Raw genomic sequence first — 19,001 nt, 5'->3', positions numbered from 1 at the left:
TTTCACCTCAGACTGTTGCAACTGCGCATGCTGAAGCAGTGGAATGGCGATCATTCGGATCTATCTCAACAGATTTCTCTGGACATCAGATTGAGAGAATTCCTGTCTGGGATTTTTGTCCGGATCACTTGTCCCAAGGGATGTCCGTCTCAAGACCATCCTGGGTGATTGTGACTACAGTTGCGAAGGGTCGCATTTTGGATCATCGGGCAATATACAATGCTCTGAAGGCTTGGCCTCTGCTGGGTTCGTCCCACTTTTTCAGATTCCAATCAGACAATATATTCTACATAATATAGCTAACAGATGCATTAGCGGTGCCTTGGAGGTTCAATCTAATTTATCTTTTACGGCCATTACCACTACTTCCTAGTGTAGTGGCTCGAATCAAGCAGGCGTCAGTGATGTTCTTTAGGTTTTGCACAGGCTTCTTTGGAACCTATGCATTCTGTAGACATTAAACTATGTCTTGGAAGGTTCCTTTTCCGCCTTGCAATGCGCCCCTCCTTATCTGGCTTTCCATGCTGATAAGGTTGTTCTACGAACCAAGTTAGGTTTTCTTCCTAAGGTTGTGTCAATTCACACCAATCAAGAGATTATGGTTCCTTTCAACGTAATTCTGAATGTGATTTGTGCCTTGAAGTCCTATATTCAGGTCACGTAGGAATTTAGACAAACTTCTTTTTCTGTTTGTTCTCTTTCCGGCAAGCATGGAGGTCAAAGGGCCTCTTTGACTTCCTTATATTTTGGCTGATGAGTGTTCTCCGTTTCGCATTGAGACAGCGGGACATAAGCCTCCTCTGAGGATTGCAGCTCATTCTACTAGAGCTGTGGCCTCTTCTTGGGCCTTTAAGAATGAGGCTTCTATGGAGCAGATTTGTAAGGCAGCTCTTTGGTCCTCTTTACATTCTTTTGTAACATTTTACATATTTGATGTTTTTGCTTCGGCGGAAGCAGCTTTTGGGAGAAAGGTTCTGCAGGCTGTGGTGCCCTCAGTATAGGGTTCGCCTCCTTTTACCCTCCCGTTTTCTTCATTCAGTGTACTCTAGAGCTTGGGTATTAGTTCCCACAAGTAATGAATGAAGCAGTGGACTCTTCACCCATTAAGATGGAAAACATAAATTATGCTTACCTGATAATTTAATTTCCATCTGTAGGAGGAGAGTCCACTGCTCCCACCCGTTTCTCTGGGGGGCGGACCTAAATGTAATATTGTTCTTCTGGCATCATTTATACCCTGATATTTCTCCTACTGTTCCTTGTTCCTTTGGCAGATTGACTGGGGGATGAGGGGAGTGGGGGAGGTATTTAAGCCTTTGACTGGGGTGTCTTTGCCTCCTTCTGGTGGCCAGGTACTTAATTCCCACAAGTAATGAATAAAACAGTGGATTCTCCTCACACAGATGGAAATGAAATTATCAGGTTTTTCTCACATCATAGGAGAGTTATGTAAAACACAGTCCATGTTCACAACATAAAAGTTCTGCTCCACCCTTTACTCATTTTTTAACTTCCGTATCTCATCCCATGTCTCTTTCATTCAGTTCTGTTTTTGCATTTTATCTCACTTTCTGTATCTCTCAAAGCCTATTTCATTTTATTATTTTTGTGCCCTTTTATATATATATATATATATATATATATATATATATATATATATATATATATATATATATATATATATATATATATATATATATATATATACAGGGAGTGCAGAATTATTAGGCAAGTTGTATTTTTGAGGATTAATTTTATTATTGAACAACAACCATGTTCTCAATGAACCCAAAAAACTCATTAATATCAAAGCTGAATAGTTTTGGAAGTAGTTTTTAGTTTGTTTTTAGTTATAGCTATTTTAGGGGGATATCTGTGTGTGCAGGTGACTATTACTGTGCATAATTATTAGGCAACTTAACAAAAAACAAATATATACCCATTTCAATTATTTATTTTTACCAGTGAAACCAATATAACATCTCAACATTCACAAATATACATTTCTGACATTCAAAAACAAAACAAAAACAAATCAGTGACCAATATAGCCACCTTTCTTTGCAAGGACACTCAAAAGCCTGCCATCCATGGATTCTGTCAGTGTTTTGATCTGTTCACCATCAACATTGCGTGCAGCAGCAACCACAGCCTCCCAGACACTGTTCAGAGAGGTGTACTGTTTTCCCTCCTTGTAAATCTCACATTTGATGATGGACCACAGGTTCTCAATGGGGTTCAGATCAGGTGAACAAGGAGGCCATGTCATTAGATTTTCTTCTTTTATACCCTTTCTTGCCAGCCACGCTGTGGAGTACTTGGATGCGTGTGATGGAGCATTTTCCTGCATGAAAATCATGTTTTTCTTGAAGGATGCAGACTTCTTCCTGTACCACTGCTTGAAGAAGGTGTCTTCCAGAAACTGGCAGTAGGACTGGGAGTTGAGCTTGACTCCATCCTCAACCCGAAAAGGCCCCACAAGCTCATCTTTGATGATACCAGCCCAAACCAGTACTCCACCTCCACCTTGCTGGCGTCTGAGTCGGACTGGAGCTCTCTGCCCTTTACCAATCCAGCCACGGGCCCATCCATCTGGCCCATCAAGACTCACTCTCATTTCATCAGTCCATAAAACCTAGAAAAATCAGTCTTGAGATATTTCTTGGCCCAGTCTTGACGTTTCAGCTTGTGTGTCTTGTTCAGTGGTGGTCGTCTTTCAGCCTTTCTTACCTTGGCCATGTCTCTGAGTATTTCACACCTTGTGCTTTTGGGCACTCCAGTGATGTTGCAGCTCTGAAATATGGCCAAACTAGTGGCAAGTGGCTTCTTGGCACCTGCACGCTTGACTTTTCTCAGTTCATGGGCAGTTATTTTGCGCCTTGGTTTTTCCACACGCTTCTTGCGACCCTGTTGACTATTTTGAATGAAACGCTTGATTGTTCGATGATCACGCTTCAGAAGCTTTGCAATTTTAAGAGTGCTGCATCCCTCTGCAAGATATCTCACTATTTTTGACTTTTCTGAGCCTGTCAAGTCCTTCTTTTGACCCATTTTGCCAAAGGAAAGGAAGTTGCCTAATAATTATGCACACCTGATATAGGGTGTTGATGTCATTAGACCACACCCCTTCTCATTACAGAGATGCACATCACCTAATATGCTTAATTGGTAGTAGGCTTTCGAGCCTATACAGCTTGGACTAAGACAACATGCATAAAGAGGATGATGTGGTCAAAATACTCATTTGCCTAATAATTCTGCACTCCCTGTATATTTTTACTCTCCAATATACTTTGTTATTGTGTTTCGTTCTATATTATTTTTGTACCTTGCTGAGCCCTTTTTTCCCCCTAACAACCGGTATAAATAGATTTCTAAAGCTGTTATCCACAGTAGTTATGGAGAACTTTAATGCACTCATTTGTAGAAGAACTGTCAGTCCCCTACAGGAGAAAATAAATGTAGAATTAATGAGGCATACTATACCACGTAATACTAAAATAATATACAATTGAAGTCTCCTTTCTCCAACATTGGTGTGTCCGGTCCACGGCGTCATCCTTACTTGTGGGATATTCTCTTCCCCAACAGGAAATGGCAAAGAGTCCCAGCAAAGCTGGTCACATGATCTCTCCTAGGCTCCGCCCACCCCAGTCATTCTCTTTGCCGTTGCACAGGCAACATCTCCACGGAGATGGTTAAGAGTTTTTTGGTGTTTAAATGTAGTTTTATTCTTCTATCAAGTGTTTGTTATTTTAAAATAGTGCTGGTATGTACTATTTACTCTGAAACAGAAAAGGATGAAGATTTCTGTTTGTAAGAGGAAGATGATTTTAGCACAGTAACTAAAATCGATTGCTGTTTTCACACAGGACTGTTGAGATGAAGTAACTTCAGTTGGGGGAAACAGTTAGCAGTCTTTTCTGCTTAAGGTATGACTAGCCATATTTCTAACAAGACCATGTAATGCTGGAAGGCTGTCATTTCCCCTCATGGGGACCGGTAAGCCATTTTCTTAGTTAAACATAAAAGAATAAAGGGCTTCAAAAAGGGCTTAAAGACTGGTAGACATTTTTCTGGGCTAAAACAATTGCTTTACTAGGCATATTATGCAGATTCTAACTAATTATTGGTATTATAATCTTGGGGAATGTTTAGAAAAACGGCAGGCACTGTGTTGGACACCTTTTTCAGATGGGGGCCTTTCTAGTTATAGACAGAGCCTCATTCTGGGACTGTATAGGGGTTAAATGTAAAAACGGCTCCGGTTCCGTTAATTTAAGGGTTAAAGCTCTGAAATTTGGTGTGCAATACTTTTAATGCTTTAAGACACTGTGGTGAAATTTTGAACAATTCCTTCATACTTTTTCACATATTCAGTAATAAAGTGTTTTCAGTTTGAAATTTAAAGTGACAGTAACGGTTTTATTTTAAAACGTTTTTTTGTGCTTTGTTGACAAGTTTAAGCCTGTTTATCATGTCTGTACCATCAGATAAGCTATGTTCTATATGTATGAAAGCCAATGTGTCTCCCCATTTAAATTTATGTGATAATTGTGCCATAGTGTCCAAAGTAAGGACAGTAATGCAACAGATAATGATATTGCCCAAGATGATTCCTCAAATGAGGGGAGTAAACATGATACTACATCATCCCCTACTGTGTCTACACCAGTTATGCCCACACAGGAGGCCCCTAGTACATCTAGTGCGCCAATACTTATTACCATGCAACAATTAACGGCTGTAATGGATAACTCCATAGCAAATCTTTTATCCAAAATGCCTACTTATCAGAGAAAGCGCGATTGCTCTGTTTTAAACACTGAAGAGCAAGAGGACGCTGATGATAACTGTTCTGACATACCCTCACACCAATCTCAAGGGGCCATGAGAGAGGTTTTGTCTGATGGAGAAATTTCAGATTCAGGAAAAATTTCTCATCAAGCTGAACCTGATGTTGTGACATTTAAATTTAAATTAGAACATCTCCGCGCACTGCTTAAGGAGGTGTTATCTACTCTGGATGATTGTGACAATTTGGTCATTCCAGAGAAATTATGTAAGATGGACAAGTTCCTAGAGGTTCCGGTGCCCCCCGACGCTTTTCCTATACCCAAGCGGGTGGCGGACATAGTAAATAAAGAGTGGGAAAGGCCCGGCATACCTTTTGTTCCCCCCCCTATATTTAAGAAATTATTTCCTATAGTCGACCCCAGAAAGGACTTATGGCAGACAGTCCCCAAGGTCGAGGGGGCGGTTTCTACTCTAAACAAACGCACTACTATTCCTATCGAAGATAGTTGTGCTTTCAAAGATCCTATGGATAAGAAATTAGAGGGTTTGCTTAAAAAGATTTTTGTACAGCAAGGTTACCTTCTACAACCAATTTCATGCATTGTTCCTGTCACTACGGCAGCGTGTTTCTGGTTTGAGGAACTAGAAAAATCGCTCAGTAAAGAATCTTCGTATGAGGAGGTTATGGACAGAGTTCAAGCACTTAAATTGGCTAACTCTTTTGTTTTAGATGCCGCTTTGCAATTAGCTAGATTAGCGGCGAAAAATTCAGGGTTTGCTGTCGTGGCGCGCAGAGTGCTTTGGCTAAAGTCTTGGTCAGCGGATGTGTCTTCCAAGACAAAATTGCTTAACATTCCTTTCAAAGGTAAACCATTATTTGGACCTGATTTGAAAGAGATTATTTCAGACATCACTGGGGGAAAGGGCCACGCCCTCCCACAGGATAGGTCTTTTAAGGCTAATAATAAGCCTAATTTTCATCCCTTTCGCAGAAACGGATCAGTCTCTAATTCTGTATCCTCTAAGCAAGAGGGTAATACTTCACAACCCAAACCAGCCTGGAAACCAATGCAAGGCTGGAACAAGGGTAAGCAGGCCAAGAAGCCTACCACTGCTACCAAAACAGCATGAAGGGATAGCCCCCGATCCGGGACCGGATCTAGTGGGGGGCAGACTTTCTCTCTTTGCTCAGGCTTGGGCAAGAGATGTTCAGGATCCTTGGGCGCTAGAAATAGTTTCTCAAGGTTATCTCCTGGAATTCAAGGAACTACCCCGAAGGGGAAGGTTCCACAGGTCTCAATTATCTTCAAACCAAATAAAGAGACAGGCATTCTTACATTGTGTAGAAGACCTGTTAAAGATGGGAGTGATACATCCAGTTCCAATAAGAGAACAAGGAATGGGATTTTATTCCAATCTGTTCATAGTTCCCAAAAAAGAGGGAACATTCAGAACAATTTTGGATGTAAAGATCCTAAACAAATTTCTTAGGGTACCATCGTTCAAAATGGAAACTATTCGAACGATCCTACCTACTATCCAGGAAAATCAATTTATGACTACCGTGGATTTAAAGGATGCGTACCTACATATTCCTATCCACAAGGAACATCATCAGTTCCTAAGGTTCGCTTTTCTGGACAAGCATTACCAGTTTGTGGCACTTCCATTTGGATTAGCCACTGCTCCAAGGATTTTCACAAAGGTACTAGGGTCCCTTCTAGCGGTTCTAAGACCAAGGGGCATTGCAGTAGTACCTTACTTGGACGACATCCTGATTCAAGCGTCGTCCCTGTCAAAAGCAAAGGCTCATACGGACATCGTCCTAGCCTTTCTCAGATCTCACGGATGGAAGGTGAACAAAGAAAAAAGTTCTCTGTCCCCGTCAACAAGAGTTCCCTTCTTGGGAACAATAATAGATTCCTTAGAAATGAGGATTTTTCTGACAGAGGTCAGAAAATCAAAACTTCTAAGCTCTTGTCAAGTACTTCATTCTGTTCCTCGTCCTTCCATAGCGCAGTGCATGGAAGTAATAGGATTGATGGTTGCAACAATGGACATAGTTCCTTTTGCACGAATTCATCTAAGACCATTACAACTGTGCATGCTCAGACAGTGGAATGGGGATTATACAGACTTGTCTCCGACGATTCAAGTAGATCAAAAGACCAGAGATTCACTCCGTCGGTGGCTGACCCTGGACAATCTGTCACAGGGAATGAGCTTCCGCAGACCAGAGTGGGTCATTGTCACGACCGACGCCAGCCTAGTGGGCTGGGGCGCGGTCTGGGAATCCCTGAAAGCTCAGGGTCTATGGTCTCGGGAAGAGTCTCTTCTCCCGATAAACATTCTGGAACTGAGAGCGATATTCAATGCTCTCAGAGCTTGGCCTCAACTAGCAAAGGCCAAATTCATAAGGTTTCAGTCAGACAACATGACGACCGTTGCATATATCAATCATCAGGGGGGAACAAGGACTTCCCTGGCGATGAAAGAAGTGACCAAGATAATTCAATGGGCGGAGGATCACTCCTGCCACTTGTCTGCGATCCACATCCCAGGAGTGGAAAATTGGGAAGCGGATTTTCTGAGTCGTCAGACATTCCATCCGGGGGAGTGGGAACTCCATCCGGAAATCTTTGCCCAAATAACTCAATTATGGGGCATTCCAGACATGGATCTGATGGCGTCTCGTCAGAACTTCAAGGTTCCTTGCTACGGGTCCAGATCCAGGGATCCCAAGGCGACCCTATTGATGCACTAGTAGCACCTTGGACCTTCAACCTAGCTTATGTATTCCCACCATTTCCTCTCATCCCCAGGCTGGTAGCCAGGATCAATCAGGAGAGGGCCTCGGTGATCTTGATAGCTCCTGCGTGGCCACGCAGGACTTGGTATGCAGACCTGGTGAATATGTCATCGGCTCCACCATGGAAGCTACCTTTGAGACAGGACCTTCTTGTTCAGGGTCCATTCGAACATCCGAATCTGGTTTCCCTCCAACTGACGGCTTGGAGATTGAACGCTTGATTTTATCAAAGCGTGGGTTTTCAGATTCTGTAATAGATACTCTGATTCAGGCTAGAAAGCCTGTAACTAGAAAAATTTACCATAAAATATGGAAAAAATATATCTGTTGGTGTGAATCTAAAGGATTCCCATGGAACAAGATAAAAATTCCTAAGATTCTATCCTTTCTACAAGAAGGTTTGGAGAAAGGATTATCTGCAAGTTCTCTGAAGGGACAGATCTCTGCTTTATCTGTTTTACTTCACAAAAGACTGGCAGCTGTGCCAGATGTTCAAGCATTTGTTCAGGCTCTGGTTAGGATCAAGCCTGTTTACAGACCTTTGACTCCTCCCTCCAGTCTAAATCTAGTTCTTTCAGTTCTTCAAGGGGTTCCGTTTGAACCCTTACATTCCGTAGATATTAAGTTATTATCTTGGAAAGTTTTGTTTTTGGTTGCAATTTCTTCTGCTAGAAGAGTTTCAGAGTTATCTGCTCTGCAGTGTTCTCCGCCCTATCTGGTGTTCCATGCAGATAAGGTGGTTTTGCGTACTAAGCCTGGTTTTCTTCTGAAAGTTGTTTCCAACAAAAATATTAACCAGGAGATAGTTGTACCTTCTTTGTGTCCAAATCCAGTTTCAAAGAAGGAACGTTTGTTACACAATTTGGACGTAGTCCGTGCTCTAAAATTCTATTTAGAGGCTACTAAAGATTTCAGACAAACATCTTCCTTGTTTGTTGTTTATTCTGGTAAAAGGAGAGGTCAAAAAGCGACTTCTACCTCTCTTTCCTTTTGGCTTAAAAGCATTATCCGATTGGCTTATGAGACTGCCGGACGGCAGCCTCCTGAAAGAATCACAGCTCACTCCACTAGGGCTGTGGCTTCCACATGGGCCTTCAAGAACGAGGCTTCTGTTGACCAGATATGTAAGGCAGCGACTTGGTCTTCACTGCACACTTTTGCCAAATTTTACAAATTTGATACTTTTGCTTCTTCGGAGGCTATTTTTGGGAGAAAGGTTTTGCAAGCCGTGGTGCCTTCCATTTAGGTGACCTGATTTGCTCCCTCCCTTCATCCGTGTCCTAAAGCTTTGGTATTGGTTCCCACAAGTAAGGATGGCCCCCGTGGACCGGACACACCAATGTTGGAGAAAACAGAATTTATGCTTACCTGATAAATTACTTTCTCCAACGGTGTGTCCGGTCCACGGCCCGCCCTGGTTTTTTAATCAGGTCTGATGAATTATTTTCTCTAACTACAGTCACCACGGTATCATAAGGTTTCTCCTATATATATTTCCTCCTGTCCGTCGGTCGAATGACTGGGGTGGGCGGAGCCTAGGAGGGATCATGTGACCAGCTTTGCTGGGACTCTTTGCCATTTCCTGTTGGGGAAGAGAATATCCCACAAGTAAGGATGACGCCGTGGACCGGACACACCGTTGGAGAAAGTAATTTATCAGGTAAGCATAAATTCTGTTTTTTGGTCCAGGGAAATTAAAAAAAAATATTTCATGATTCAAATAGAGCATACAATTGTAAACAACTTTCCAATTCTGTTATCAAATTTGCTTCATTCTCTTGGTATCCTTTGTTGAAGGAGCAGCAATGCATTACTGGAAGCTAGCTGAGCACATTATGATTCAATAACAAGAGGCATATGTGTGCAGCCACGAATCAGCAGCTAGTTTCTCCTGTTAAGTGTGATCAGTCCACGGGTCATCATTACTTCTGGGATATTACTCCTCCCCAACAGGAAGTGCAAGAGGATTCACCCAGCAGAGCTGCCATATAGCTCCTCCCCTCTACGTCACTCCCAGTCATTCTCTTGCACCCAACGACTAGATAGGATGTGTGAGAGGACTATGGTGATTATACTTAGTTTTATACCTTCAATCAAAAGTTTGTTATTTTATAATAGCACCGGAGTGTGTTATTCCTTCTCTGGTAGAATTTGAAGAAGAATCTACCTGAGTTTTTACTATGATTTTAGCCGGAGTAGTTAAGATCATATTGCTGTTTCTCGGCCATCTGAGGAGAGGTAAACTTCAGATCAGGGGACAGGGGGCAGATTAATCTGCAAAGAGGTATGTAGCAGCTTATTATTTTCTGACAATGGAATTGATGAGAAAATCCTGCCATACCGATATAATGTAAACTCAGCCTTAAATGCAGTAGCAGCATCTGGTATCAGGCTGTCATGTATGTATATTTTACACTTCAGTATTCTGGGGAATGGTACTTCACTGGAATTGCACTGTGTACATAAGACTTTAGCCTAATTTGCAGGGACTGGCAACAGGCTTTTTAATAACTCTTAATTTATGTTAAACGTTTTTTGCTGGAATGTAAAATCGTTTTCATTTTCTGAGGTACTGGGTGAATAAAATGTTTGGGCACTATTTTTTTCCACTTGGCAGTTGCTTGATCTAATTTATGACAGTTTACTGATCTCTCTCACTGTTGTGTGTGAGGGGGAGTGGCCTTTTTTGGCGCTTTTGCTACGCATCAAAAAATTCAGTCAGAAGCTCATTGTATTTCCTGCATGATCCGGTTCATCTCTACAGAACTCAGGGGTCTTCAAAACTTGTTTTGAGGGAGGTAATCCTCACAGCAGAGCTGTGAGATTGTAGTTGACTGTGATAAAAAACGTTTATTCTGTAACTTTTTTTTCTGCTATCAGGGTTAGTTATCCTTTGCTAATGGGAACAAGCCTTTGCTAAGATTATGTTTTTTACAAAGATTTGATGCTATAACCTTTTCAGTTTATTAATTTTCAACTGTCATAACTTTTTCTGTGCTTCTTATAGGAACAGTACGTTTTCATATCATAGTATTTTACTTGAATATTATTTCCAAGTTGCTAGTTTATTTGCTAGTGTGTTAAACATGTCTGATTCAGAGGAAGACATCTGTGCTATATGTGCTAATGCCAAAGTGGAGCCCAATAGAAATTTATGTACTAACTGTATTGATGCTACTTTAAATAAAAGTCAATCTGTACAAATTGAACACATTTCACCAAACAACGAGGGGAGAGTTATGCCGACTAACTCGCCTCACGTGACAGTACCTGCATCTCCCGCTCAGGAGGTGCGTGATATTGTGGCGCCGAGTACATCTGGGCGGCCATTACAAATAACATTACAGGATATGGCTACTGTTATGACTGAAGTTTTGGCTAAATTACTAGAACTAAGAGGCAAGCGTGATCACTCTGGGGTGAGAACAGAGTGCGCTGATAATGCTAGGGCCATGTCAGATACTGCGTCACAACTTGCAGAACATGAGGACGGAGAGCTTCTTTCTGCGGCTGACGGTTCTGATCCAAACAGATTGGATTCAGATATTTCAAATTTTAAATTTAAGCTGGAAAACCTCCGTGTATTGCTAGGGGAGGTGTTAGCGGCTCTGAATGATTGTAACACAGTTGCAATACCAGAGAAAATGTGTAGGTTGGATAAATATTTTGCGGTACCATCGAGTACTGACGTTTTTCCTATACCTAAGAGACTAACTGAAATTGTTACTAAGGACTGGGATAGACCCGGTGTGCCGTTCTCACCCCCTCCGATATTTAGAAAGATGTTTCCAATAGACACCACCACACGGGACTTATGGCAAACGGTCCCTAAGGTGGAAGGAGCAGTTTCTACTTTAGCTAAGCGTACCACTATCCCGGTGGAGGATAGCTGTGCCTTTTCAGATCCAATGGATAAAAAGTTAGAGGGTTACCTTAAGAAAATGTTTGTTCAACAAGGTTTTATATTGCAACCCCTTGCATGCATTGCGCCAGTCACGTCTGCGGCGGCATTCTGGTTTGAGTCTCTGGAAGAGACCATTAGTTCAGCTACTCTGGATGAGATTACGGACAAGCTTAGAGTCCTTAAGCTAGCTAATTCATTCATTTCGGATGCCGTAGTAGATTTAACTAAACTTACGGCTAAGAATTCCGGATTCGCCATTCAGGCGCGCAGAGCACTGTGGCTAAAATCCTGGTCAGCTGACGTTACTTCTAAGTCTAAATTACTTAATATACCTTTCAAGGGGCAGACCTTATTTGGGCCCGGTTTGAAAGAAATTATCGCTGACATTACAGGAGGTAAAGGCCACGCCCTGCCTCAAGACAGAGCCAAACCTAAGGCTAGACAGTCTAATTTTCGTTCCTTTCGGAATTTCAAAGCAGGAGCAGCATCAACTTCCTCTGCTCCAAAACAGGAAGGATCTGTTGCTCGCTACAGACAAGGCTGGAGACCTAACCAGTCCTGGAACAAGGGCAAGCAGGCCAGGAAACCTGCTGCTGCCCCTAAAACAGCATGAATTGAGGGCCCCCGATCCAGGATCGGATCTAGTGGGGGGCAGACTTTCTCTCTTCGCCCAGGCTTGGGCAAGAGATGTCCAGGATCCCTGGGCGCTAGAGATAATATCTCAGGGATACCTTCTGGACTTCAAATACTCTCCTCCAAGAGAGAGATTTCATCTGTCAAGGTTGTCAACAAACCAAACAAAGAAAAAGGCGTTTCTACGCTGCGTACAAGAGCTTTTGTTAATGGGAGTAATCCATCCTGTTCCACGGTCGGAACAGGGACAAGGGTTTTACTCAAATCTGTTTGTGGTTCCCAAAAAAGAGGGAACTTTCAGGCCAATCCTGGATTTAAAGATCCTAAACAAATTCCTAAGAGTTCCATCGTTCAAAATGGAGACTATTCGGACAATTTTACCCATGATCCAAAAGGGTCAGTACATGACCACAGTGGATTTAAAAGATGCTTACCTTCACATACCGATTCACAAAGATCATTACCGGTACCTAAGGTTTGCCTTCCTAGACAGGCATTACCAGTTTGTAGCTCTTCCATTCGGATTGGCTACAGCTCCAAGAATCTTCACAAAGGTTCTGGGTGCTCTTCTGGCGGTACTAAGACCGCGAGGAATTTCAGTAGCTCCGTACCTAGACGACATTCTGATACAAGCTTCAAGCTTTCAAACTGCCAAGTCTCATACAGAGTTAGTACTGGCATTTCTAAGGTCGCATGGATGGAAGGTGAACGAAAAGAAAAGTTCTCTCTTTCCACTCACAAGAGTTCCCTTCCTGGGGACTCTTATAGATTCTGTAGAAATGAAAATTTACCTGACAGAAGACAGGTTAACAAAACTTCAAAGTGCATGCCGTGTCCTTCATTCCATTCAACACCCGTCAGTGGCTCAATGCATGGAGGTAATCGGCTTAATGGTAGCGGCAATTGACATAGTACCCTTTGCACGCCTACACCTCAGACCGCTGCAATTGTGCATGCTAAGTCAGTGGAATGGGGATTACTCAGACTTGTCCCCTTCTTTGAATCTGGATCAAGAGACCAGAAATTCTCTTCTATGGTGGCTTTCTCGGCCACATCTGTCCAGGGGGATGCCATTCAGCAGGCCAGACTGGACAATTGTAACAACAGACGCCAGCCTTCTAGGTTGGGGCGCCGTCTGGAATTCTCTGAAGGCTCAGGGACAATGGAGTCAGGAGGAGAGTCTCCTACCAATAAACATTCTGGAATTGAGAGCAGTTCTCAATGCCCTCCTGGCTTGGCCCCAGTTGACAACTCGGGGGTTCATCAGGTTTCAGTCGGACAACATCACGACTGTAGCTTACATCAACCATCAGGGAGGGACAAGAAGCTCCCTAGCAATGATGGAAGTATCAAAGATAATTCGCTGGGCAGAGTCTCACTCTTGCCACCTGTCAGCAATCCACATCCCGGGAGTGGAGAACTGGGAGGCGGATTTTTTAAGTCGTCAGACTTTTCATCCGGGGGAGTGGGAACTTCATCCGGAGGTCTTTGCCCAAATACTTCGTCATTGGGGCAAACCAGAGATAGATCTCATGGCGTCTCGACAGAACGCCAAGCTTCCTCGTTACGGGTCCAGATCCAGGGATCCGGGAGCGGTCCTGATAGATGCCTTGACAGCACCTTGGACCTTCAGGATGGCTTATGTGTTTCCACCCTTCCCGATGCTTCCTCGATTGATTGCCAGAATCAAGCAGGAGAGAGCATCAGTTATTCTAATAGCACCTGCATGGCCACGCAGGACTTGGTATGCAGACCTGGTGGACATGTCATCCTGTCCACCTTGGTCTCTACCTCTGAAACAGGACCTTCTGATACAGGGTCCTTTCAAACATCAAAATCTAACTTCTCTGAAGCTGACTGCTTGGAAATTGAACGCTTGATTTTATCAAAACGTGGTTTTTCCGAGTCAGTTATTGATACCTTAATACAGGCTAGGAAGCCTGTTACCAGAAAGATTTACCATAAGATATGGCGTAAATACCTATATTGGTGCGAATCCAAAGGTTACTCGTGGAGTAAGGTTAGGATTCCTAGGATATTGTCTTTTCTACAAGAAGGTTTAGAAAAGGGTTTATCTGCTAGTTCCTTAAAGGGACAGATCTCAGCTCTGTCCATTCTGTTGCACAAACGTCTGTCAGAAGTTCCAGACGTTCAGGCTTTTTGTCAGGCTTTGGCCAGGATTAAGCCTGTGTTTAAAACTGTTGCTCCGCCATGGAGTTTAAACCTTGTTCTTAACGTTTTACAGGGCGTTCCGTTTGAACCCCTTCATTCCATTGATATAAAGTTGTTATCTTGGAAAGTTCTATTTTTAATGGCTATTTCCTCGGCTCGAAGAGTCTCTGAGTTATCAGCCTTACATTGTGATTCTCCTTATTTGATTTTTCATTCGGATAAGGTAGTTCTGCGTACTAAACCTGGGTTCTTACCTAAGGTAGTCACTAACAGGAATATCAATCAAGAGATTGTTGTTCCATCCTCGTGTCCAAATCCTTCTTCGAAGAAGGAACGTCTTCTGCACAATCTGGATGTAGTTCGTGCCCTAAAATTTTACTTACAGGCAACTAAAGAATTTCGACAAACGTCTTCCCTGTTTGTCGTTTACTCTGGTCAGAGGAGAGGTCAAAAGGCTTCTGCTACCTCTCTTTCTTTTTGGCTTCGTAGCATAATTCGTTTAGCTTATGAGACTGCTGGACAGCAGCCTCCTGAAAGAATTACAGCTCATTCCACTAGAGCTGTGGCTTCCACTTGGGTCTTTAAGAATGAGGCCTCTGTTGAACAGATTTGCAAGGCTGCAACTTGGTCTTCGCTTCATACTTTTTACAAATTTTACAAATTTGACACTTTTGCTTCCTCGGAGGCTATTTTTGGGAGAAAGGTCCTTCAGGCAGTGGTTCCTTCTGTATAAAGAGCCTGCCTATCCCTCCCGTCATCCGTGTACTTTTGCTTTGGTATTGGTATCCCAGAAGTAATGATGACCCGTGGACTGATCACACTTAACAGGAGAAAACATAATTTATGCTTACCTGATAAATTCCTTTCTCCTGTAGTGTGATCAGTCCACGGCCCGCCCTGTTTTTTACGGCAGGTAAATATTTTTTAAATTATACTCCAGTCACCACTACACCCTTTGGCTTCTCCTTTCTCGTTGGTCCTTGGTCGAATGACTGGGAGTGACGTAGAGGGGAGGAGCTATATGGCAGCTCTGCTGGGTGAATCCTCTTGCACTTCCTGTTGGGGAGGAGTAATATCCCAGAAGTAATGATGACCCGTGGACTGATCACACTACAGGAGAAAGGAATTTATCAGGTAAGCATAAATTATGTTTTTCAGTAGTACTTTGCAGCTCCTGAGCCTACCTAGGTATGCTTTTCCACAAGCATTTTGGCATAACAAAGCAAATTAGATAATAAATGTAAACTGGAAAGTTGTATAAAATTGTATGTTCTTTCTGAATCATACAAGTTTAATTTTGTTTTTACTATCCCTTTAAGTTTGTGAGTTTAAACTACTTATGCAGAGGGAGTTTTAGTATTCAGTAAGCAGGGGTTCTCAAGTCCCATTATACTGTTTTAATTTTATTTGTATTATAGTTCAATTTAAAGTGATCTAACGTGGCAATATTAAAAGATGCTAATGCATTACATAATTGTCTGTAAAAAAATGACAAGAAAATATCACCTGAACATATCTATTTAAAAAAGGAAGATATTTTGCCTCAAAGTATCTTAAAGGGACACTGAACCCAAAATGTTTCTTTCATGATTCAGATAGAGCATGCCATTTTAAGCAACTTTCTAATTTATTGTTATTATCAATGTTTCTTCATTCTCTTGCTATCTTTATTTGAAAAGCAAGCATGTAAGTTTAGAAGCCGGCCCATTTTTGGTTCACAACCTGGGTTTTGCTTGTTGATTGGTTGCTAAATGCACCCACCATTAAAATAGTGCTGTCCAGTGTCTGAACCAAAAATTGTCTGGCAGCTTAGCTTAGATGCCTTATTTTTCAAATATAGATAGCAAGAGAATGAAGAAAGATTGATAATAGGAGTAAAATAGAAAGTTGCTTACAATTGCATGCTCTATCTGAATCATAAAATTAAAAAATCGGGTTCATTGTCCATTTAAGTATTCACACCCCATTGTAAAGGGACTTTAAGCAGCTAATCAGGATACTAGTCCCAGGACTTGTAAGGCAGTGATTAAGGAAGTTTAATATGAATCTCACAAGATCACAGCAAAGCAATGCATGACCTCAGCAGCTGAAGTATAACTGTTTACAGAGCTCTTACTCTGGTGAGATCACAAAATTTTTAGGTAAAATATCTTCCTTTTTTACATAGAGATGTTCAGGTGATATTTTCTTGTCAGCTTTTTACAGCTATACTGCATCACTTTCAAGTGATTTAGCATATTAGTATTATTCCCCTTTAAGTAGCTGTTGTGTTTATTATTGAGGTAATTTAAGATCACATCATTGTTTCCTTAATTCCTTTTTTTTTAATATAGAAAACCGGTGAAGAAGTAGCAGTGAAGGTATTTAATAACCATAGCTATCTTCGACCATATGAAGTGCAGATGAGAGAGTTTGAAATGTTGGGGAAACTGAAACACGTTAATATTGTTAAGCTTTTTGCGGTGGAAGAGACGGTGAGTTGATATCTGTTTTCGTCTTTTTACTCCCCCTCAATATTCTTCTCAGTGAAATGTCTCCAAGTACTGACAGTTTTATAGACCAATGCTATAGCCAAGGCAGGAAGGCCAGAGTTATATATGAATAGTATATATGCATCAAGAGCTGCATTGCAAAATATTGCCATACATTGAAATGTACAGTTATTTTTTTAGCACTGTTTTCATAGTTTTGCAGTCTAGGCACACACTACTTGAGGAGCCTCTAGACTCGAGTATCTCCTTTGCTGTGGCCAAATAGGGGGATTTATAAATGAGCTCCTTCACTGATTAATCAATGGCTTTGTGAAATTGGCAGGTTCAAAATCCTGCTGGGAGTCCTACAGATTCTTTGGGGTTTGTGGAAAAAACACAATTTCTTCTATAAGATACGACGAGTCCACGGATTCATCCTTTACTTGCGGGATATTATCCTCCTGCTAACAGGAAGTGGCAAAGAGCACCACAGCAGAGCTGTCTATATAGCTCCTCCCTTGACTCCACCCCCCAGTCATTCTCTTTGCCTACTCTAAGTAATAGGAAGGGTAAAGTGAAAGAGGTGATAAAATGTTAGTTTTTATTTTCTTCAAGCAAGATTTTTTTTATTTTAAATGGTACCGGTGAGTGTTATTTTCTCCCAGGCAGCAGATGGATGAAGACTTCTGCCTGGAGACTGATGATCTTAGCAGTTGTTGCAGGGTAGTTCCCACAGAATGGCTGAGGAGTACTTAAGAAACTTCAGTGTGAGGAACGTTTTTCATGCTACAAGCATTGAGGTATGTTCAGTCATTTTTTTCTAAAGAGACTGTGTTATTTCAGAATTGGCTAACAGTATCCCCATGAGGGAAAGGGTAAGCAGTAATCCTAATGTATAGAGAGGGGTATTACTGGACCTGTATATTGGGCTATATAAAAATGGTTGACACTGATGATATGATGTTTGTGGGCAAACGTTTCTATGTTGGGAGTTACAGTTAACGTTTTTTGATGGCAAACGTTTTTACTTTATTTAAAAATGGAGGGTACACATGGCTTCATTAATGGGTATATGAACCCACTTGGCTAGATTTTAACCCTCTGGTGCGGTTATTTTAGGCTGTGAGACATCGAGTGAGATGGGCGGGGCCTATTTCGGCGCCTCAGTTGCGCAGTTGTTTTTCCCAGACAAGCAGCAAGCTCCAACTCCAGTGGGCCTGTCAGAGACAGTTTGGGCCTAATCGAAGGATTAATCCGATTTTACAGACCCCTGAGGGCAGGTAGGCGCTACAGCAGGGCTGTGGCGAGGTGCAGGGGGTGTTTTTGTTTGAATTTAACGTTTTATAACACAACATTTTTTTGGTAAGGGTTAAGTGTTCCTTTCCTTGTGGGACAAACTTAGCTGACAAGTTGGGATGCATTTATCATAAAATTGTGAAAATTTTATCTTTTTAAAGCAGTTTTGGAAAAATTGTATGCTTTTTTTCTCTTAAAGGCGCAGTACCGTTTTTTCAGATTATTTTTTTCATAAAATAAAGTGTTTTCAAGTCTGTTTGTGGTCATTATTAGCCTGTTTTAACATGTCTGACATTGATGAAAGTCCATGTGTTTAGAAGCCATTGTGGAACCCCCACTTAAAATGTGTCCCTCATGTACCGAAAGGGCCTTACATTGCAAAGAACATATTTTAGCTGATAAAAGTATGTCTCAGGTGGGATTATCTCTGGTGCACCTTGGAAGCTTTTAATATACCCCCTCAATTTATTAAGGCAGTTAAGGTTCTATACTCAGCTCCTACAGCAAGGATTAGTGGAGTTGGTTTCCAGTCTGCTCCTTTTGACATCTTGAATGGAACCAGACAGGGATGTCCACTCTCTCCGATGCTATTCGCATTGTCTATTGAGCCTTTAGCTCAGTTGATAAGAGTCGACCCTGATATATTAGGCATAGATCTTGGGGGTTCTTCCCACAAGATTGCGTTGTTTGCAGACGACGTCACCCTACTACTCACTTCTCCATCCACATCCTTACCAGCTGTTTTTAACTGCCTAGATACATTCTCTAAATGTAGTTTCTATAAATTGAACTACACTAAAACTGAAGTACTGCACATTAATATCCCGGATTCAGAGTTGAATCTCCTGAAAAGAAAATATGATTTTCAGTGGTCTGCTACTTCTGTCAAGCATTTGGATATTCACCTGAGCCCAGATCC

General features: G+C 41.8%; 1 protein-coding gene across 2 annotated transcripts in view; it reads left to right on the top strand.

Annotated features, from left to right (window-relative positions):
- IKBKE (inhibitor of nuclear factor kappa B kinase subunit epsilon) overlaps nucleotides 1-19,001 on the top strand; it is a 277,152-nt gene that overhangs the window by 39,627 nt on the left and 218,524 nt on the right. For both annotated transcript variants that reach the window (XM_053706599.1, XM_053706595.1), the window contains exon 3: nucleotides 16,649-16,789. In XM_053706599.1, coding sequence (XP_053562574.1) covers nucleotides 16,649-16,789 — 141 coding nt within the window. The remainder of the gene's footprint in view (nucleotides 1-16,648; nucleotides 16,790-19,001) is intronic.

This window comes from Bombina bombina, chromosome 3, assembly GCF_027579735.1.
Source record: "Bombina bombina isolate aBomBom1 chromosome 3, aBomBom1.pri, whole genome shotgun sequence".
NCBI classification, from domain to species: Eukaryota; Metazoa; Chordata; class Amphibia; order Anura; family Bombinatoridae; genus Bombina; species Bombina bombina.
This window is presented reverse-complemented; position numbering and strand designations above follow the sequence as displayed.